General features: G+C 43.0%; 2 protein-coding genes across 2 annotated transcripts in view; one reads left to right on the forward strand and one right to left on the reverse strand.

The window, feature by feature from the left end:
• The window catches only part of LOC110498387 (oxidation resistance protein 1A), a 28,030-nt gene extending 13,730 nt beyond the window's left edge, over positions 1-14,300 (forward strand). Inside the window, exons 8-16 of the mRNA XM_036955112.2 lie at positions 2,740-2,924; positions 4,247-4,662; positions 4,832-4,994; positions 5,220-5,397; positions 6,151-6,267; positions 8,473-8,625; positions 8,969-9,064; positions 9,590-9,663; positions 12,844-14,300. Coding sequence (XP_036811007.1) covers positions 2,740-2,924; positions 4,247-4,662; positions 4,832-4,994; positions 5,220-5,397; positions 6,151-6,267; positions 8,473-8,625; positions 8,969-9,064; positions 9,590-9,663; positions 12,844-12,979 — 1,518 coding nt within the window. The 3' untranslated portion in view covers positions 12,980-14,300. The remainder of the gene's footprint in view (positions 1-2,739; positions 2,925-4,246; positions 4,663-4,831; positions 4,995-5,219; positions 5,398-6,150; positions 6,268-8,472; positions 8,626-8,968; positions 9,065-9,589; positions 9,664-12,843) is intronic.
• selenon (selenoprotein N) lies at positions 13,666-22,294 on the reverse strand. Its single transcript, XM_021574746.3, has 12 exons — positions 21,786-22,294; positions 20,276-20,393; positions 20,027-20,157; positions 19,507-19,719; positions 17,831-17,955; positions 17,608-17,745; positions 17,358-17,439; positions 16,334-16,522; positions 16,062-16,167; positions 15,673-15,785; positions 15,197-15,298; positions 13,666-14,994 (listed from the first exon to the last, which is right to left on the reverse strand). Exons 1-12 carry the CDS (start codon positions 22,005-22,007, stop codon positions 14,827-14,829), a joined length of 1,707 nt encoding a protein of 568 aa, XP_021430421.3. The 5' UTR covers positions 22,008-22,294; the 3' UTR covers positions 13,666-14,826.
• Positions 22,295-23,447: the final 1,153 nt, after the last annotated feature.

The raw sequence follows: 23,447 nt of genomic DNA on the forward strand, positions 1-23,447 counted from the left end.
CTCTCACCACCCACTCATCTCTCACCACCCACTCACCTCTCACCACCCACTCACCTCTCACCTCTCTCACCACCCACTCACCTCTCTCACCACCCGCTCACCTCTCTCACCTCCTGGCATTAACAACATAGATGGAAAGCTACTGAGGATGGTAGCTGACTCTATAGCCATTCCTAACTGTCTCAGCTAACTGGCTCATAGCAAACCTTTGGGGGATTTTTTTTGTGTGGAGCAGATACAATGCTACTGTATTTCTCTGTATTTCTCTGACTTTCCACATGCTTACAGAGAAGGGCGCTCAACTGCACTGGCACAAATGACTGATGATTGGCTGAAAGAAATTGGTAATAAGAAGATTGTTGGAGCTGTATTGTTAGACTTCATTGCAGCCTTTGATATTATTGACCATAATCTGTTATTAGAAAAACATATGTGCTATGCCTTTACATCCTCGACCATATTATGGGTTGAGAGCTATCTATCCAATAGAACAGAGGGTTTTATTGAATGGAAGCTTCTCTAATGGAAAACATGGAAAGTGTGGCATTTCACAAGGCCCTCTAATGATCTATCACTAGCATGTCACCTTAGACTATAAATTGTCATGGTAAAGGCATATTGATTCAATTGTTGTGGAGATACTCAGCACTTTTAACACCACAGTTGACCAAACAAGTCCTGCAGGCTCTAGTTTGACCTAATCTTGACTATTGCCCGTTGATATGGTGAAGTGCTGCAAAGGACCTAGAAAAGCTGCAACTGGTCCAGAACAGAGCAGCACGTCTTGCCCTTCTATGTACAGAGGGCTAATGTCCACAGTATGGCTCAAAGTAGAGGAGAGATTGATTTCGGGTTGGGTGGTATCTAGATGGTGTCCCGATTTTCCTACCATCATATTGTTTCTGTACCATACCTGGATTTACTTTCAAAGATAATTCGTAGAAATATAACTTCACAGATCTTCATTGTAAAGTGTCTAAACACTGTTTCCCTTGCTTGTTCATTGAACCACAAACAATTAATTAACATGCACATTTGGAACAGTCATTAAGACACTAACAGCTTACAGATGGTAGGCAATTAAGGTCACAGTTATGAAAACTTAGGACACTAAAGAGGCCTTTCTATGACTCTTAAATACACCAAAAGAAAGATGCCCAGGGTCCCTGCTCATCTACGTGAATGTGCCTTTGGTATGCTGCAAGGAGGCATGAGGACTGCAGATGTGGCCAGGGCAATAAATTGCAATGTCTGTACTGTGAGACGCCTAAGACAGAACGAACAGCTGATCATCCTCGCAGTGGCAGACCACATGCAACAACACCTGCATAGGATCAGTACATCTGAACATCACACCTGCGGGACAGGTAGAGGATGGCAACAACAACTGCCCAAGTTACACCAGGAACGCACAATCCCTCCATCAGTGCTCAGACTGTCCGCAAAATGCTGAGAGAGGCTGGACTGAGGCCCCCATATAAAACTGTATTTTTTTGTGAAGAATCAACAACAAGTGGGACACAATCATGAAGTGGAACGACATTTATTGGCTGTGGAAAGAACTGAAAACTGCTGTTCACAAATGCTCTCCATCCAACCTCACTGAGCTCGAGCTGTTTTACAAGGAGGAATGGGAAAAAATGTCAGTCTCTCGATGTGCAAAACTGATAGAGACATACCCCAAGCGACTTACAGCTGTAATCGCAGCAAAAGGTGGCGCTACAAAGTATTAACTTAAGGGGGCTGAATAATTTTGCACGCCCAATTTTTCAGTTTTTGATTTGTTAAAAAAGTTTGAAATATCCAATAAATGTCGTTCCACTTCATGATTGTGTCCCACTTGTTGTTGATTCTTCACAAAAAAATACAGTTTTATATCTTCATGTTTGAAGCCTGAAATGTGGCAAAAGGTCGCAAAGTTCAAGGGGACCGAATACTTTCGCAAGGCACTGTATGTACACTGAGTGTACAAATCATTAAGAACACTCTTTCCACTGACATAAACTGACCAGGTGAAAGCTATGATCCCTTATTGATGTCACTTGAGTGGAGGAATGGAGGAGACAGGTTAATGAAGGATTTTTAAGCCTTGAGACAGTTGTCATTCAGAGGGTGAATGGCAAGACAAACAAATGTAAGAGCCTTTGAACGGGGTATGGTAGTAGGTGCCAGGTGCACCGGTGTGTCAAGAACTGCAATGCTGCTGTTTTTTTCACACTCAACAGTTTCCAGTGTGTATCAAAAATTGTCCGTCACCCAAAGGACATCATGTCAACTTGACACAACTGTAGGAAGCATTGAAGTCCACATTGGCCAGTATCCCTGTGGAACGCTTTCGACACCTTGTAGAGTCCATGCCCCGACGAACTGAGGCTGTTCTGAGGGAAAAATGGGGGGGTGTAACTCAATATTAGGAAAGTGTTCCTAATGTTTTGTACACGGTTTATATGTACTAATGTATGTATGCATGCAACTGTCCGTAGAACCTATTTTGGTTCTATTGTTCTTATTTAAAATGTGTGTAGTTCAGTCCTTGAACTGTTCTTGTCTATTGATGTTCTGTATTGTGTCGTGTGTCGTGTGGACCTCAGGAAGAGTAGCTGCTGCTTCAGAAACGGCTAATGGGGATCCTAATAACATACCTGCTCATCTCTCTCACCTCCCACTCATCTCTCATCTCTCACCTTTCTTTCTACACATGCTCACCTGTCTCTCACCCGTCTCTCTCTCTCTCACCAGGGTGTGGTTTCTGGTATCTTGCTGGTGACGTCCAATAAGATGTTCTTTGACCCTTGTAAGACCCACCCGTTGGTGATAGAGCACGGCTGTGAGGAGTACCTGCTGTCCTGCTCAGTGGACAGCCTGGCCTCGGTCTCCTTCTACTCTGACATCTCCCATGTGCACTTCAACTCCTCCACACACAGGTCAGCGCTAAAATGGCTATGTGCACGTTCAAGGCACACACCGATTTGGTGTAGCTCTGCACAGATCAACATATCTTCACAATGCCTTGGAAGGCGTTTAACTTAGGAGGTCACTATTATGATCCTATATTCTGCGCAGACCTGTGTTAAATTGGTGTATCTCGAATATGCACGCTGACTTGTGTAGTGTGGGTGTCTGACATTTTTAGTTTGTTACAAACAAGCAATGTAGAGAATAATTGTACCATCTGAACCGCTGTTAAATATATTTTCAGTAACCCAAAATATTGTATTTTCAGCTGTTTAAAGCTGGTGTACAAGACCGAAAGTGAAAGACACAAAAACTAAACTTAAGAACAGGAAGCATAGCTTGCATAGAAGTAGCTCAGATAGAACAGATCTACCACTTCTTTGACTTTCTTTCAATGAGAATGACAAATCTATAACTCACATTTCTATGTGAATTTGTTCAGGTCTCCCAAAAAGTTAACATATTGCAGCTTTAAATACTGTATAATCCCTAATATCTAGCAGTGGAAATGGGGTATATGATACGACAGGATAGACTTTATTGTCCATTTACATGGAAATTCATTTTGTGAAGGCAACATACAGATACACAAGAAAATAATACACTATAATGCATTGAAAATGGGAAACACTGGAAAGATAATAATAATGCACACATCATTATTCAGTTTATGTGGTCTACTGTCCAACTGTGTATTGGGCCTACATCTGTCCTAGGACCACTGTTCAACAGCCTCCATCTGTCCCATGGCCTACTGTTCAGCATCCTACATCTGTCCTAGGACCACTGTTCAACAGCCTCCATCTGTTCCATGGCCTACTGTTCAGCATCCTACAGCTGTCCTATGGCCCACTGTTCAGCATCCTACAGCTGTCCTATGGCCCACTGTTCAGCAGCATGATGGCCATCGGAATGGAACTTGCTCCTGCTCCTATTCTTGCTGAACAGTGGGACCTTGTATCTCCTTCCAGAGGGCAGCAGTTCAAAACATTTGGCAAGATTGTGTGTAGGGTCCTTTATGATGCACTTGGCCTTGTCCCTCTCCTGTCTATCATAGTCAATGAAATTGGCCCTTGGACATCTATGGTGTCAAGGAATGTTTGCTGGGTCAGATATTGCAGAACATGCAACATACACTGAGTATACTAAACATTAGGAACACCTTCCTAATATTGAGTTGCACACCCACCATTCATTTTGTCTTGCCCATTCACGCTCTGAATGACACACATACACAGTCCATGTCTCAATTGTCTCGAGGCTTAAAAATTATTATTTAACCTGTTACTAGGTGGAATGGAACTAAAAACATACAGAAAACTGGCTCCAAAACTGTCAAGATGCTCGAGCAGGGTGGGAGGCGAAGCAGCAGTAGCCCTCCACACCACAAGGGGGAGACTGTCCCAGCACTGGTGTCTGCTGCTACATCAGAGCTGAGGTCTGCCCTGGCTCTGAGCCTGGTCCAGGGGTTCTCTGAGGAGGAGAGGAGCAGTGACATGGCTGAGTGGCAGCTGGAGGGGAAGGGTAGTCCGCTGGAAGAGCTGGCTGTGCAGTCATCCAGGACTGTGGGAGGAGCTGTGTTGAGCAGTGCTGCCACCTTCTGTTGTGGTGGACAAGAGGCAGCAGGGACAGGGAATAAAGTGAGGATGGAGCTGGTGGACAGAGAGGGTACAAAGAAGCAGCAGTCTGTGAGGAATCAGACACCAGGTAAGGAAAGGAATCAAGTCAATAGGTTATTATCATGGTTTTATCCCAAGGAGTACTGTTTAGTTAATTTTTCTCCATCCTTTCCCCTCTCTTTCCACCTTTCTCTCGTTCTCTCTCTCGCTTTCTCGCTCCCTCTCTCTCCCTCATTCTCCCCCTCCCTCTTCTCCAGGCCCCTCTAGACTGTCTTCAGGGACTTCTGGAGGTCTGGTGTTTGTCAGGCTGCGACTCCAGCAATCCACTGGGAAGAAGAAGGGTGTGGCTGCAGGCTTGCTGCTGGGGACAAACAAAACCTTACCCCGGAGGGACTCCTGGTTCGCCTTCTCCCAGGAGAGGTAACCGTCTGCAGTCTGGAGCCACAGAAACAGACTGTTTTAGTTGAACATTAACATTCCTTTTAGATTCTGTGAACATTAACACCTCACAATGTCAATGTCTAACATTAACATCAAGTTTAACATGTCTCCTGTAGCGATTTGAATTGCTGTTGAATGCTGAGGAATGTAGGCTTCAAGTTTTTTTTAGTTAATCAAAGGTCTGTCGTGTCTTGTCGTCTGTAGCTCAGATGAGCTGTATGCCTACATGAACCACTGGAGGCCTGGCCTGTGCATGCTGGAGGGAGGGTCGGAGGAGGGCGATGAGGAGGAGTTTGTACTGGTTGAAGACAGAGAAGAGGAGGAGAAGGAAGAAGAACAGGAGGTGTCCAAGAACCATGGGCGGACTGGGGAGGACTGGGAGGTAAGTCTGGATTTTACTGGGGAGAACTGGGAGGTAAGTCTGGATTTTACTGGGGAGGACTGGGAGGTAAGTCTGCATTTTAGACTGAGGAGGACTGGGAGGAAAGTCTGGATTTTACTGGGGAGGACTGGGCGGTAAGTCTGGATTTTACTGGGGAGGACTGGGAGGTAAGTCTGGATTTTACTGGAGAAGGCTGAGGTAAGTCTGTATTTTAGACTGAGGAGGACTGGGTGTTAAATCTGTATTTTACTGGGAAGAACTGGGAGGTAAGTCTGCATTTTACTGGGGAGGACTGGGAGGTAAATCTGTGTTTTACTTGGGAGGATTGGGAAGTAAGTCTGTATTTTACTTGGGAGGATTGGGAAGTAAGTTTGTATTTTACTGGGGAGGACTGGGAGGTAAGTCTGGATTTTACTGGGGAGGACTGGGAGGTAAGTCGGGATTTTAGACTGCGGAGGACTGGGAGGTAAGTGTATTTTACTGGGGCTGCATTTTAGAGTTGAGGAGAGTCATAAAGAAAGGCTGGAGTGCCTGATGTGGACATACAGGTAAACAGCAATACATTGCTTTTGACTATAGCGTTAAGTAAAGACCCCTTGTGCACACCATGGCCTGGGGAAGTTTGGGCAATTGTTTAAAAGTTTGAGAAGTGTTTAGGTGGGATCAGGGGTTATTGTTTGACGTGTGGGTCAAGTTTTCGCGACAATGGGATTTTAATGGGTTTATAACTAGGTTGCGTGTCTTGTGTTGCAGCTGGTGACAGTGGAGGATGGTAGAGGGAGACTCCCCCTGGACATGGACAAAGATCCAGAGGGACTGTGTGAGATCGTAGCCCAGAGTCGCATCTTAGACGCATCGCTTGTCAGAGAGGTGAGTGTGAGCACATATTCATAGACAGAACTTCACAAAACACACGCTCTGTCTCATCTAATCACACACACATTCACAATGGAAGATCATTCACAGATCTCATCCATTCTTGGATAAGAAGGAGAGACAATTACTTAATTAATCCCAAATGGGAAATTAATGTCGCTGGCCAGCGCCACACATATAGAAGAAATTACACACGTTACTCTTCTTGCCTCTACTTCCACAAATGCGTTGACTGGTCTGGGTTTAAAGTTAAATCCAGAGTCTGAGACTGAACCTCACTACTTCTGCCTCAGTCTCCCTTGAGCAGCCCTGGCCTTCAGTCAAACACAGTGCAATTCATTTACTGAACCTTGGTGCTGAGTAGAGTACTGAAAATATGCAAAACCTCTTCTGTGGCCATGTTTCACGATGGAGGGTCAAGTAGGAAGGGATCAGGTATGAAGATCCAATATAGCCATTTTTATCTCTATCATATTATTTCTGGGTAACAATTAAGTACCTTACTGTGATTATTTTTTATTAAAATGGTCAAAAATAAACAAATATAGCTTCTTAGCAAAGAGCAATTTTTAAGCAAGAATTTTGCTCGGAGTGTCTGAGTGGGGAGGGGCAAACTGAAAATGAACTGTTATTGACAGAGGGGTTTGGAACTCTATTTTATTATTGTGTCTATTAACAATGTTCCCGATTATTTTTTGAGGCACTGAGAAAATTGTAGGTCTTGTGAGCGGAAACTTGAACATTGTGAGAATTATGTGCAACTTCCGGCGCGCTTTTACGGTGAACACTGAGGCTGTACCCTTACAGTTTTAGACATTATTGTGGCTGTTCGAGCATATTGTTGGCCTATAAATTACAGTCACCTATTTGAAACCACTTTACAAAATAATAATTATTACCATACAGAGAATAAAACAATGTAGGCTACCCCTCTGCATATTGGCTTATTTGCATATTCAAGCCTGTCTCAAAATACAAGACATGAGCTTTTTACCGGACTGTCCTTTTAAAGACAGCTTGAAATGTAGCGTACACATTTTGTGCTCTTGTAGGATACAGTAACTCCCCATTGCTGACCTATACTTATTTATAACTGGGGTTATAACTCGCTAAAGAGCAAAGAATATCTACGAATATCCACTGATAAGCACTCGGATCTGAACTGATCTGAAAAGCTCAATCACTCGCAGGTGATTGAAAGACTGCTTGTGGTCTACCCCAGCCAATAGAAATCTACTCCTTTGCAAACTCTGTGAATTTTAATCTCTTGCGTCTCAGCGCGGCCTGGCATTTCTTCTGCGTGGCAGTCCTGGAATAGATATGCTGCCACACACGAGTGCAGCGTAGAGGGAACATTATCTATTATCTAATTTACCGCCTAGTGCACCAGGCAGGCCAAAATTCCGTCCCACCACAATAGGCTGCAATTAGTCATTTCAAGCGGTCTTTTCAAACAGCTCTTACATTTAAAAGAGCATAATCATAATTTTCACAATTTCACATTATTATTCCAAACTCGGTGTGGAAATATCCACCGAGGGTACAGAACATTAGGAACACCTGCTCTTTCTTCAATCAGTGTAGATGAAGGGAAGGAGACCGGTTGAAGAATGATTTTTAAGCCTTGAGACAATTGAGACATGGATTGTGTATGTGTGCCATTCAGAGGGTGAAGTCCATATTGACCAGTATCCCTGTGGAATGCTTTCGTCACCTTGTAGAGTTGAGGCCGCTCTGGGGGGGTGCTACTCAATAGTAGGAAGGTGTTCCTAATGTTTTGTACACTCAGTGTAAATAAAACACAGGAAAATCACGTTTTTATTTTACATCACTTTGCCCAGTGTCGTCCAGGTTAGGGTCTGGCCGGAGTAGGCCGTCATTGTAAATAAGAATTTGTTCTTAACTGACTTGCCTAGTTAAATAAAGGTTAAATAAAAAATGAATTAAGCAGAGCAGTGCTGTGATCACTTTGAACCAATACATTATCTAATGAGCCCTGCAGGTCAGCTCTGCAAGTGGCTTATGGTTTCCAGTCCCATTCACTTAGATACCAACTATCTCCCTCTCTCCCTTTCACTTTCTTTTCCACTCATTTTAAACCTGTAATAAGTGTATATTCTCCTATCTTTTTGCCCCTTCTGTCTCTCTCTCACTCACCCGCCACTCTTTCTCCTTCTCCATCCGTCCATCTTTCTCCAGCTCTCAGTGGAACTGCCACCCAGGACAGTGGGCCACACGTGGCAGCTGGCTTACAGCACGTCTCGTCACGGCTCCAGCCTCAAGTCCCTCTACCGGAGGCTGAAAGGCAGCGACTCGCCTATACTCATGGTCATCAAGGACTCACTTAATCAGGTGTCCTTTTTATGTACTCGTATTTGTTATTTTCACGTTACAAACGACACCCCTAATGTTCCACGCACCATATTTCGAATATCTATCTGACTTTGGTGTTAGAGATTACACAGAATGTGTGCTATAGACTACCTGCTTTTCATTTCATTTGCACTATTAACTTGGACGCCCACAGGTCAAGACTACTGTGGGGTTAGTTTGAATAACATACCGATTTTCCAGGAGCCACAGACAGAGTTCGTTGTGGTCACCTATGAAGTCCTCCATTTTATGAAGTCTGTCTCGTTTGGTTACCAAAGAGTTGTATTTTGGTTAATGGTAGGTTTGTTTCTCTGTGCCCCAGGTGTTTGGGAGCTTCCTCTCTCACCCTCTGAGGCCAAGCGAGACCTTCTACGGCACCGGAGAGACATTCCTCTTCATGCTGCTTCCTCGCTTCAAGGTCAGGCAAGACACACACACATGCACACACACAATATGGCTCACCCACACACACACACACACACACCTTATGACACACACGCACTATGACGCACTATGACACACTATGACACACACACACTATGACGCATACAATGCCATACAATTCTCTCCCACATGTTCTAATCTGAAATGTGGCTTTTTAAGGTATAGGTGCAGAATTGTTATTTTGCCAAACTAACTGAAAAGACGATACTGTTCGTTGTAAATCTTGATGACATAATATTGCAGGAGTTTCCATAGCAACCAAATTACTATTCACATCAAGGTCTCTACCAACGTCACATAATCGATTTGTGCGTGAATGTGGATTAAGAAAAAGGTCCCTTTCTGCATTTTTATGCACAAACAACGTGTAGGAACTCATTGCTATCAATAGTGTACTGTATATGCATAGCATTACAGAAAAGCAAGGTCATTCATAAGCACAGAGGGGTACTCCTGTGTTGGTATCCTATACTGACTCTGTCCTTGTCACGTCCCACAGTGTTTCAAGTGGACTGGAGAAAACTCCTTCTTCATAAAGGGAGACCTGGACTCTTTTGCTATCGGAGGAGGAAGGTGGGGTCACTCAGAGTCATACCAATATGTCTTAGGTTATGGTTTTCTTGATGCTGATGTTATTTCTGTTTGCTTGACACTTACTGCATGTTGATGCTACAGCTACACTACATGACCAAAAGTATGTGGACACCTGCTCGTCAAAAATCTAATTCCAAAATCATGGGGGATTAATATGGAGTTGGTCCTTTGCTGCAATAACAGCCTCCACTCTTCTGGGAAGGCAATCCCACTAGATGTTGGAACATTGCTGCAGGGACTTGCTTCCATTCAGCCAGAAAAGCATTAGTGAGGACTGGCACTGATGTTGGGCAATTAGGCCTGGCTTGCAGTTGGTGTTCCAATTCACCCCAAAGGTGTTTGATGGGGTTGAGGTCAGGGCTCTGTGCAGGCCAGTCAAGTTCTTCCACACTGATCTCAACAAACCATTTCTGTATGAACCTCGTGTTGTGCATGGGGGCATTTCCATGCTGAAACAGGAAAGGGCCTTCCCAAACTGTTGCCACAAAGTTGAAAGCACAAAATCGTCTAGAATGTAATTGTATGCTGTAGCTTTAAGTATTCCCTTCACTGGAACTAAGGGGCTTAGCCTAAAACCATGAAAAACAGCCCCAGAACATTATTCCTCCTCCACCAAACTTTACAGATGGCACTATGCATTGGGGCAACTAGCTTTCTACTGGCATCCGCCAAACCCAGATTTGTCCATCGGACTGCCAGATGGTGAAGCGTGATTCATCACTCCACTGCTCCAGAGTTCCAATGGTGGCGAGCTTTACACCACTCCAGCCGACGTTTGGCGTTGGGCATGGTGATCTTACGCATTGAGGTAGGCCTTGAAATACATCCACAGGTACACTTCCAATTGACTCAAATTATGTCAATTAACACATCAGAAGCTTATACAGCCATGATGTCATTTTCTGGAATTTTCCAAGCTGTTTAAAGGCACAGTCAACTTAGTGTATGTAAACTTCTGACCCACTGGAATTGTGATACAGTGAAATAATCTGTCTGGTAACAATAGATGGAAAAACTACTTGTCATGCACAAAGTAGATGTCCTAACCGATTTGCCAAAACTATAGTTTAACAAGGAATTTGTGGAGCGGTTGAAAAACCAGTTTTAATGACTTAAACCGACTTAAACTGTACGTTCGATAAATCCAACGTATGCACCACACAGAACACACTGCAACACAAACGCAGCGTTCTATTGGAAATGAATGTACTTCTGGAGTACCAAAATGCAATGACGCTTTCGATGTGAACGAGGCATTAGGCTTGTGTGCGGCTGCTCGGCCATGGAAACCCATTTCGTGAAGCTCCCGACGAACTGTTATTTTGCTGATGTTGTTTGGAACTCTGTCGTGAGTGTTGCAACTGTGAACTTGTGTGGCCTACCATTTCCACTTCACAATAATAGCACTTGCAGTTGACAAGGCCAGCTCTTGCAGGGCATACATTTGACAACCTGAAAGGTGGCATCACATGACGGTGCCACGTTGAAAGTCACTGAGCTCTTCAGTAAGGCCATTCTACTGCCAATGTTTGTCAATGGAGATTGCATGGCTGTGAACTCGATTTTATACATCTGTCAGCAACGGATGTGGCTGAAATAGTTAAATCCACTCATTTGAAGGGGTGTCCACATAATTTTGTGTGTGTATATACAGTGGGGCGAAAAAGTATTTAGTCAGCCACCAATGCATGTTCTCCCACTTAAATATGAGAGAGGCCTGTACTTTTCATCATATGTGCACTTCAACTATGACAGACAAAATGAGAAAAAGAAATCCAGAAAATCACATTGTAGGATTTTTTATGAATTTATTTGCAAATTATGGTGGAAAATAAGTATTTGGTCACCTTCAAACAAGCAAGATTTCTGGCTCTCACAGACCTGTAACTTCTTCTTTAAGAGGCTCCTCTGTCCTCCACTCGTTACCTGTATTAATGGCACCTGTTTGAACTTGTTATCAGTATAAAAGACGCCTGTCCACAACCTCAAACAGTCGCACTCCGAACTCCACTATGGCCAAGACCAAAGAGCTGTCAAAGGACACCAGAAACAAAATTGTAGACCTGCACCAGGCTGGGAAGACTGAATCTGCAATAGGTAAGCAGCTTGGTTTGAAGAAATCAACTGTGGGAGCAATTATTAGGAAATGGAAGACATACAAGACCACTGACAATCTCCCTCAATCTGGGGCTCTGCGCAAGATCTCATCCCGTGGGGTCAAAATGATCACAAGAACGGTGAGCAAAAATCCCAGAACCACACGGGGGGACCTAGTGAATGTCATATGGTCAGATGAAACCAAAATAGAACCTTTTGGTAAAATGGTAAAAACTCAACTCGTCGTGTTTGGAGGACAAAGAATGCTGAGTTGCATCCAAAGAACACCATACCTACTGTGAAACATGGGGGTGGAAACATCATGCTTTGGGGCTGTTTTTCTGCAAAGGGACCAGGACGACTGATTCGTGTAAAGGAAAGAATGAATGGGGCCATGTATCGTGAGATTTTGAGTGAAAACCTCCTTCCATCAGCAAGGGCATTGAAGATGAAACGTGGCTGGGTCTTTCAGCATGACAATGATCCCAAACACACCGCCCGGACAACGAAGGAGTGGCTTCGTAAGAAGCGTTTCGTGGTCCTGGAGTGGCCTAGCCAGTCTCCAGATCTCAACCCCATAGAAAATCTTTGGAGGGAGTTGAAAGTCCGTGTTGCCCAGCAACAGCCCCAAAACATCACTGCTCTAGAAGATATCTGCATGGAGGAATGGGCCAAAATACCAGCAACAGTGTGTGAAAACCTTGTGAAGACTTACAGAAAACGTTTGACCTCTGTCATTGCCAACAAAGTATTGAGATAAACTTTTGTTATTGACCAAATACTTATTTTCCACCATAATTTGCAAATACATTCATTAAAAATCCTACAATGTGATTTTCTGGAGAAAAAAAAATCTAATTTTGTCTGTCATAGTTGAAGTATACCTATGATGAAAATTGCAGGCCTCATCTTTTTAAGTGGGAGAACTTGCACAATTGGTGGCTGACTAAATACTTTTTTGTCCCACTGTAGTGTGCGTCAATGTTTAGGAAAACACATCACTTTACTCTATTTTAAAGCAATGAACAAGGACCTGAGTTTCTCTCGCTCTCTCTTCCCCAGTGGTCACTTTGGCTTGTGGCTGGATGAGATGCTGTACCTGGGCAGGAGTAGCCCCTGTTACACTTTCAACAACTGCTGCCTCTCGGAAAGAGACGACTTCCACGTCATGGAGCTGGAGGTGTGGACATTCTGGTGAAGACATGAACTCAACTCACCTCGCCTAGCAACACATACTGACTCTCTCTGGCTGTCCAATCACTGCATTAAACAGGACTCTAGAAACCATATATTCTAGTACAATAAGTTGTTGGATGTACCTGACTATTTTGACTTAAATGTGTGATTTTGGGCTGGAAACTCAACTGTAAATAACCGTTATGTGGAGGGGTATTGGTGGTTTGGAGATTGTACCCTCGCTGCATTGGAAGACTTGTCCTGTTGCAGCCCCCCACTCCTTCCGCAGATTGGTATGGTCCTCACTTCCAGGTGACTCGGCCTTGTGGATACTGTTATTCTATGGTGGAATTCACATTTCCTTCCAACAATGGAGCTCCCCATCTAAAGGCCATGCCTGCCTGCATTTCCACCCCAGCACAACTCGCACTCTTATTCTGGCACCATAGTTTAAAATTCATTAATTGGAGGAACTGAAATCACTACCCCTTGTTGCATATGAACTGGGGGGGGGGGTCTAAACTTAGTACCTTTAGAAATGTTTCATGTTACCCACATACAACCTGAAATTTACTCAGATCTAATTTCTGATCAATGTTCACACAGTACAACACAAATAGACGTTATGAATGTTATAACATCTTTATCTGATACTTCTGGGACACGTCGGTTTCATCCAGTGTTCAGTGCAAGCTCACTCATGACTACTTTTTAGTAAAGATCCATTTTTATTTTTTTGCAGACAATTTGCCACTATCAGTCAAAAAGCCTATTTCAAGGGGATGACTCACCTCTGCAATGGCTAAATGCGCTACCTACATTGCAGCGCTTAACAAGAGGCTGATGGAGAAACGTTTCCTAAGATATGACCCATTTCAAAGTTTATCACATGTACACGTGATAGAATCCACAATGATTAACTTCTTGCCTCTTAAGTTCATTTTGTTATATAATCTTTGGTGTAGTCACCCCTTAAATTCTGATCTCATGGTCAAGGTGTTAAGAAATAACTGGTCAGTCAACATAAGACTGTTGGCCCTCATAAAAAATATTAACAAAACAAACAATTATTACATTACACATTGTGCCACCATACAGCTTTGTTTCCAGGTTTCCATGACAGCTGTTGGCAACCTCGGGGGAACAGAGCGGGGGTGTTGCCTGCAGAAGCTTAAGCAATGACATCAGGCCCTACCCGGCCAACTTTGGACTTTCAGGCAAGGCCGTCACAAACTGCTGAAACTCTAGAGGGAACGACTTGCCCTGCCCTGCCCCCCCAACAGAAATAAAACGTGTGGTTCTTTGCGTATTGCGAGATATAACAAATAAAACAGAACAATGCATTATGGTGCAGTCTGTTTTGATATGAAAATGTAGATATAAAGAAAAGTTTGAGCAAATCTCACTCACTGTTATGACATGATAACAGAAAGCATAAATAAGTCAAATTAATTAGCCACTTTATAGGTGAGGTCAAAGCAATGTTCGGAGCCTGGCCACTGTTCTGACCCTGAACATTGTACTTTAAAATAGTTGGTAAGTAACAGCAACATTAGTGATTATATGGAATGGGATTAGAAGCATGTCAACTTGAAAGAACATCTAGCAACTGAGTATTGAGGTTAGTTATGGAGAAAAAAAAAGTTGTCTTCAGGAGGGCTCAACTGGTATAGTGGCCACTGTCGTTTGAAGAGGTTGTAATACTGATCATATTGGATGCTAGTAAAACAACCTGAAAAGTTAACAGCTGCCAAGCCAGCACTTCAGGAATCTGATCCCTACACACAAGTTAGCTTTTTCTTTGATCATTATCCTTCACAGAGGAATTCCTCTAGTTTTTACACACACACTTTTGACCACCGTTCGTCTTTACTGTGCCAGGTGCTCCTTGGCTTTCTCCAGACCCTCTTTGAGGAAGTTGATGTACGTAGCAGTGGATGGGTCCTCGAACCCCCCAGAGAAGCTAAATGTGGCAGCTTCCTCCTCCGGCTTCATGGACGTCTGGTCCAGGAAGTAGTTAGCATTGATGTGGTGAACCTAGAGAATTTAAGTCATTAGAGATTCAAGTCATTTTCAACCCTCTGTAGACTGTTGTCATTTCCTCCAAACCCTTTTTTAAAATGTGTTAGCTGGCTATTTAGCAACGCCCAGAATCAACTAAGTGAAGTATCCACTTAAAGGTTGTTGATAAACAACTGGGATGTTGAGATGGAAACATGATGGAACTGTAAGGACTTACAATAGTGCCGTTGGGCAGCGCCACCATCATTTCTACTGGAAAGTTGTAATTCTCCAGGTGTAGGCGGGCCCTCTGACTCTCAACCGGGTTCTGCTTGTTAGCCTGAGATTAAGATTATTAGGATACATCACCACCACATCAATCAAAACAGACAGCAGGACCTCGACGACAGATGGAGTGGAATATGTTCAACATTAGGTCACTTGAGACAAACTTTGATTTAGTAATGAACACTATCCATTAAAAGTGGTATCATTATTTTCGGCTTGAACCTTGAGGATGAGCCAGTGGTGCCAGCTGGTGTCACTTTAAATCGAAGGATGGACTCATTGTAATATCTGGAATGGAACAAATACAAAGTTTCCATGTTTAACACCTTTCCATCCATTCCATTACAATGAGCCTGTCATTCGATTAAACTGCCTACAAGCTGGGCTGGGCTGGGCTGGGCTGAGCAATATGGGCCGCTCACTCACCTGCATGTCCTCCAGCTCTTTGACCAGGGACCAGCTGCTGACGAAACTCTGGTTGAGCAGGGCCAGGACGGGCGAACTTTCCAGGACTGTCTCCCGGAGAGTCCGCCCCGAACCTGTGACGTGTTTGGAGGAAGCAAAAAGGTCAGATGCAAAGCTAAAGACATTGTAATATTCAGTGCACAAAAGGGTATCCTGCTTTAACTGGATGTCTTTCCCTTAGTCACTCACTTCAACCTCCCCCCCCAAGATGACACCCCTTTACCCCCAGGTCCAGGATATACTTTATATTTTGTAAGTTCATCACTTAAAATGGCCCTAAGTGAGCACTAAGGTGGATTATAATCATTATTATCTTCATAGAGCACAGTGTCACAGGTGAACCGTCTCACCTCAGCAGGATTGGTCATCTAGTGCCCCCCAGAGGAGGATGGAGTGCACCAGCTTGCTCTCTTCCTGTGCTCGCTGAAAGGCCTCTGAGAAGGGCAGGTATGACACCTGTGGACAATGGAAGGAGAGATGTACATCATCACAGTGGTGCGGAGTCTATCAAGTTATTTTTGAGAGAGCTTGGGGACTACCAAGTTGTGACCGAAGTTCAAAGGTGACTAGAACAATCCCCTAAATAGATGGGACAAAACTGAGCAGGCGTATTGAGCTGTACCTTCTTGAAGGGGTAGAAGGTGACCTCGAGGCGGCGAGCAGCCTCCTCGCGGCTGATCTCAGACGTCCAGTGGATGTCCTCGAAGACAAACTGGATAGGGTCGCTGCCTCCCCCTCGGCTATCGATAATATTCCCCTCCTCATCCTGGATGAAGGAGGGAGTGGAGGGACCAGCGGCCTGCAGCTCCATCTGACAACACACAGCGTTTCTTAATATGAATACTACCATGCTCCACTCTCATATGCTACGAGTGCATTCTCCGAGGACATTATCTTGAGTACGAGAGTGTGGAGAACGCATAAAACATTCCATTTGAGAAGCACTCGCACTCCCCTGACTGTATAACCTCACGCTGTACCTCCCCATTCCCTGAACTTGCCTCCAGCCAGGACATTGGCAATAGAAACGAAAAACAAGATTTCTACAAAGCCAACGTTTTACTTCATAATTATCAGCTGGGTAGTTTAACAGGCAAAGACCTACAACGGTTGTTATGCAAGGTAGATGACTAGCTGTCAATTTTTTTGTGGGTAGCTAGCTAGCCTGTTAGCCATATTTACGTACTATGGGCTTGATCGATGCACAAGCCACAATTAACACAGTATTTATTAATGTATCAAGACAAAATATTGTTGTCATGCAATATGTGAATGGGCACCATTTCATTCCGAAGTCTGAGTTTATTTTCGCTTGCTTCAGCTAAAATATTCTCTTCCATTGATTTCAAGATATTTTGAGTCGTTTTTTACATGGTTGTGTCATATTTCTGTGCATACTTTCTGTTGAAGCTTGCGTCGATGCTTCAAAATATGTACAAATAGAGTATGCATCCGTGCTCCGTACTTTGATTTGGACTCATACTCTGACAGTCCCGTGCTCCAATTTGCATGCTCGGAGCACGGTAGTAGGCATATTGACAAAACACCCACAGAGATCCCATAACAAATACAACACATCCTACTATGTCACATTACACCAAATCAAATGTTGGTATACCATAACATGACAAGGCACAGTAGCCTACCTGTGGCAGGTATCCAATGTCCACCTCCATATTACTGTTCTCAGTGGCTCCATAGAGCCACTCCATGTCCACATTCAGAGTCCTGTGAGACGGGGAGAAGTCAGTGTCTGCCATCTTACATTCACTTACAGATATATCAGTAGCATTACTATCATCCTAAAGGTCTACTCTGAATGGATAAGACACAAAGTCTGTAGACTACAAAGGTAATTCTGGTTATCGCTAACAGTCAACCGTGTTATTCACTGACCTGTCGTTGGGGACGTAGAGGGTGAACTGTCGGACGTGGGAGGAGTCCCGGGAGAGGATGATGTTGCCAGTGAACTGGCCCGGGGTGAACCAGAAGGGGAAGTCTGGGACATCATTGAGCTGAAACTCTGCATGGATCCTGTGGAGGTACAGGGGTAATAACATGGTAACTAATTGTAAACGCAATGGACTAGGCTTGATGAGGAATCTCAGAGTTCCCTCACCTGAAGACAATGTCTAGATAAAAGTCACTGGCGGCTCGAATGCAGGCCACTGTTCCCTGAGGGGCAAAACGAGACTTGATGAAGGGCCGTGGATGGAACATACTTAGCAGGGAGTGAATGAGAACCTGTGGGGAAACAAATACAGTCACTGCTAGGTTCATATATTTTCTTCAACCAAGTTGTGACATTTTACATTTTCTACTGATACCATGACAGACTATGCTGTAATATCATCTCATAGTCAAAGTAACACTTGGTTTTCGCCAATGTACAGTGCCTTGCGAAAGTATTCGGCCCCCTTGAACTTTGCGACCTTTTGCCACATTTCAGGCTTCAAACATAAAGATATAAAACTGTATTTTTCAAGGAAAAAAAAGAATCAACAAGTGGGACACAATCATGAAGTGGAACGACATTTATTGGATATTTCAAACTTTTTTAACAAATCAAAAACTGAAAAATTGGGCGTGCAAAATTATTCAGCCCCCTTAAGTTAATACTTTGTAGCGCCACCTTTTGCTGCGATTATAGCTGTAAGTCGCTTAAGGTATGTCTATCAGTTTTGCACATCGAGAGACTGAATTTTTCCCATTCCTCCTTGCAAAACAGCTCGAGCTCAGTGAGGTTGGATGGAGAGCATTTGTGAACAGCAGTTTTCAGTTCTTTCCACAGATTCTCGATTGGATTCAGGTCTGGACTTTGACTTGGCCATTCTAACACCTGGATATGTTTATTTTTGAACCATTCCATTGTAGATTTTGCTTTATGTTTTGGATCATTGTCTTGTTGGAAGACAAATCTCCGTCCCAGTCTCAGGTCTTTTGCAGACTCCATCAGGTTTTCTTCCAGAATGGTCCTGTATTTGGCTCCATCCATCTTCCCATCAATTTTAACCATCTTCCCTGTCCCTGCTGAAGAAAAGCAGGCCCAAACCATGATGCTGCCACCACCATGTTTGACAGTGGGGATGGTGTGTTCAGGGTGATGAGCTGTGTTGCTTTTACGCCAAACATAACATTTTGCATTGTTGCCAAAAAGTTAAATTTTGGTTTCATCTGACCAGAGCACCTTCTTCCACATGTTTGGTGTGTCTCCCAGGTGGCTTGTGGCAAACTTTAAACAACACTTTTTATGGATATCTTTAAGAAATGGCTTTCTTCTTGCCACTCTTCCATAAAGGCCAGATTTGTGCAATATACGACTGATTGTTGTCCTATGGACAGAGTCTCCCACCTCAGCTGTAGATCTCTGCAGTTCATCCAGAGTGATCATGGGCCTCTTGGCTGCATCTCTGATCAGTCTTCTCCTTGTATGAGCTGAAAGTTTAGAGGGACGGCCAGGTCTTGGTAGATTTGCAGTGGTCTGAATAATTTTGCACGCCCAATTCTTCAGTTTTTGATTTGTTAAAAAAGTTTGAAATATCCAATAAATGTCGTTCCACTTCATGATTGTGTCCCACTTGTTGTTGATTCTTCACAAAAAAATACAGTTTTATATCTTTATGTTTGAAGCCTGAAATGTGGCAAAAGGTCGCAAAGTTCAAGGGGGCCGAATACTTTCGCAAGGCACTGTATATATAATCATCGCCAAGAGTTTGAGTGATGATCAAGTGTAGTAGACAGTTAAAATCAAACTCAATATAAAATATCAGATACAGTCACTTCCTAAAACCGTACCTCTTTTCCTCGTGGTGCAGGAGGGTGGTAGCGATTGTTTGGCAGGTACCCAGTGAAGATGTTGAGCTCACTCTGAATGACCCACCAGGTGTCCCCCACTTCCCCTTTGTTTTTGGGGGGCAGGAAGGCCCTGAACTGGCTGGCAGAGAAGGACATGGAGGGCACAGCAGGACTCTGCCAGGAACGCAGCCCACTCAGGGAACTATGAGTAACCTGGAGAGGCAGAGACTTAATTGTGATATGAGGCTTTCTCTGCTAAACCTTGGACTGTCTATTTGAACCTTTTTCTCCCTTTACTGTAATTTATCACCATAAGTCCTTTTATAAAAGCAACTTACTGGTAGGTCATCTTTTGAATCCACTCAGAGACACAGCTTCGAAAGCAGTAAAATGTTTGCAATGTAGAGTGTTATCTATTCTCCATTCGAACCACCCAGTTTATAATTCAGTGCAATTCACAGGTAAGGTAAGTTATCACTGTTATTATAACGTGAGTGTTGGGCTGGTCTACTCTTATTACCCCGAGGAAGCCGTCCTTGCTCTTCGTCATTGTGTCAAGCTGCAGAGGCTGCATCTTGGCCTCCAGGGTTAGGGTCTCTCCATTGGGGTCATGGGTCACTTCCTCCTCAAAATCTGCTGGAGGTGAGATCCCTGCAGGGAGGCAGGCAAAAGGATACAAACCAATGACTGTGTATTCGTGTTGGGTTTGTGGGGATGGAGTATTTTGGATTTGAATGTGTTAGGGTGCATAAGAAGGCTGGTGGTGAACCTGTGAGTTTCTCTGCAACGAGTTTGAACTCCTCAGGACTAAGGTACAGGTCATGGTTTGTGTCCAAGGAGGAGAAGAGAAAGAGGCCCTCGGTGCCCAGTGCTTTCAAGGCCACTTCCTGTTGGAGGAACACACAATAAGGGCTCCTTTTTGCGTCTTACCGTGTCAGTTCTCACACTCCAGTGACATTCCTGAACAATGTCTGGGACAGATCAGAGTGAACCTTTTTAACACTAACCTCTAAGCACACTACAATTTTGAAAACATTGTTTTGGATAAAGAAAGCAGCTACAAATATATCAGTTTATCAAATGAGTGTACTTGAAATTAAACATGCCAAGGAAGTGAGGGGATTAGTTTCCCAAAAGAATGTTGTAACCTTGAGGCCCTTCTACACAAAAATACACTGACTGCGTGCCCTCTTATGTTAGCTCAATGGATGGAATAAGAAGAACAACTTGTGAGCCAGACAACTATTTCTGTAAGTGGGGTGTTAATTGTGGGACCAGCTGTGGCAGACATACAACCCCCTAATAAAACGATTTTGGGTTAAAAAAAAAAGTTTAAAAAACACTATGGGGTATAAAAGTGTTTGATCCCACAAAGACAAAAGGTGTGTGTTCAACTTCTAAAACCTTCCCAAAAATGTAAAATAAGCCACATGTTTTCAAATACTATGATTAACTTTTAACAGTTAAGAAAAATAACTGCCATCAGCACAAGACTTGGCAGAGAAAATGCAATCTTTGCGATAATTTCAAAAGGTAATTCATGTTTTATGCTTCCTGTTTTCATGTTTTATCATGTTTTTTCCACAACAATCAGTTGTGGGAAAAGTACAATGTTCATACTTGAGTAAAAGTAATGATACCTTAATAGAAAATGACTAAAATAAAAGTGAAAGTTACACAGTAAAATACTACTTGAGTAAAAGTATTTGGTTTTAAATGTACTTAAGTATCAAAAGTAAATGGAATTGCTAAATTGTACTTAAGTATCAAAACGTAAAAGTATAAACTATTTTAAATTCCTTATATTAAGCAAACCAGACACAACAGTATATATATATATATATATATATATATATATATATATATATATATATATTTACGGATAGCCAGGGGCAAACTCCAGCACCATCTACAAAGAAAGCATTTGTGTTTAGTGAGTCCGCCAGATCAGAGGCTGTAAGGATGACCAGAGACGTTCTCTTGATAAATAACTGTGAATTGGACCATTTTCCTGCCAAAATGTAACGAGTACTTTGGGGTGTCAGGGAAAATGTATGGAGTTAAAAGTACATTTTTTTTCATTAAGAATGTATTGAAGTAAAAATACAAGTTTGCAAAAATATAAATAGTTAAGTAGAGATACCCAAAAAAACGACTTTAGTAGTACTTTACAATATTTTTACTTAAATACTTTACACCACTACAGTCAATTCAGATGCAGAACTAAAGACATCTGCTGAACAAGATGCGTAAAACATGGATACAGATGTTGAACTTACATGACGTTTAAGTAGCTGTGAGTCCTGATAATATGTGTAACCAAAGGCAAGAAGGGGAACAATAATGAACATAAGCAATGTTGACATTGCTCCAATGATCCAAGATCGCTTGGACCTGCCAGGCGCCAGTCGTTCACCGCCTTGAGATTTGTCCAGACGCTCATCCTCCCCCAAACAAGCTTTCTTGTCCTCCGGGATTCTTTTATCCACGTCCGCGGCCATTCCTTGCTCTCGCCCCTACACAAACGCAGGCGTGCTCTCTAGAAAGAAAATCGGCGAAAAGTACCCTTATCTATTGGAAATACAGCTACCAATTACGGTTAAAATGTACTCTACTCGGTAGAACTATCCGCTACTCTGTTGCAACCAACAGCTAGCTATATATGTAACGACATTAATTTCTTGATATTCTCATTTCCCACATCTCTTCTCCATTCAACGAATACATTCCCTGAGGGGCAAGACAGCATTAAAGGGCCAGTGTGCTATTTTGTTATTCGTTGGAATATCTGCTTGGTTCATCATAACCATAATAATGTCGGACTTGCCAGAGAACATTGGATGAATGGAAAGTCGTTAAAACATATATTTATATAATTTTTTTAACCTATAATTGTATGTTTTGATATCAATCATTCAAAAATGTATATCAAGAAATGATTTTATCAATATCAGTAATTCGATTTTTATATATTATATATATATATATATATATATATTTATATATATATCCATATAGCACCTCACTGACATGATTGGTTGACGGTAGTTGGGGGCCGGAGGTCCTGTATAAACACAAACTCACTTCCTTGACCACTTCTGTCACAAAAGTTCTGCTCTGTGAAGCATGAAACCTCTGCCTTCTGCAGAGGCTGCATCGCAGTAAATGTTGTAAGGCCACTGCAGAGTCCAGATTGACCATGCAGAGCCTTTTACATCAGTCTCAACATTAACAATGAAGAGGTGACTCCGGGACGCTGGCCTTCTAGGCAGAGTTGCAAAGAAAAAGCCATATCTCAGACTGGCCAATAAAGATGGGCAAAAGAACAGACACTGGTCAAAGCAACTCTGCCTGGAAGGCCAGCATCCCGGAGTCACCTCTTCACTGTTGAGACTGGTGTTTTGCAGGTATTATTTAATGAAGCTGCCAGTTGAGGAATCTGTTTCTCAAACTAGACACTCTAATGTACTTGTGCTCTTGCTCAGTTGTGCACCGGGGACTCTCACTCCTCTTTCTATTCTGGTTAGAGACAGTTTATGCTGTTCTGTGAAGGGAGTAGTACACAGCGTGGTACTAGATCTTCAGTTTCTCGCATGGAATAGCCTTCATTTCTCAGAACAAAAATAGACATGAGTTTCAGAAGAACGGTATTTGTTTCTGGCCCTTTTGAGCCTGTAATCAAACCCACAAATGCTCCAGATACTCAACTAGTCTAAAGAATGGCAGTTTTATTGCTTATTTAATCAGAACAACTGTTTTCAGCTGTGTTAAGATAATTGCAAAGGCTTTTCTAATGATCAATTAGCTTTTCAAAATGATAAACTTGGATTAGCTAACACAACGTGTCATTGGATCACAGGAGTGACAGTTGCTGATAATGGGCCTCTGTACACCTATGTACAGTGCCTTGCGAAAGTATTCGGCCCCCTTGAACTTTGCGA

Source organism: Oncorhynchus mykiss, chromosome 19 (genome assembly GCF_057628025.1).
Source record: "Oncorhynchus mykiss isolate SJ-2025 chromosome 19, ASM5762802v1, whole genome shotgun sequence".
NCBI classification, from domain to species: Eukaryota; Metazoa; Chordata; class Actinopteri; order Salmoniformes; family Salmonidae; genus Oncorhynchus; species Oncorhynchus mykiss.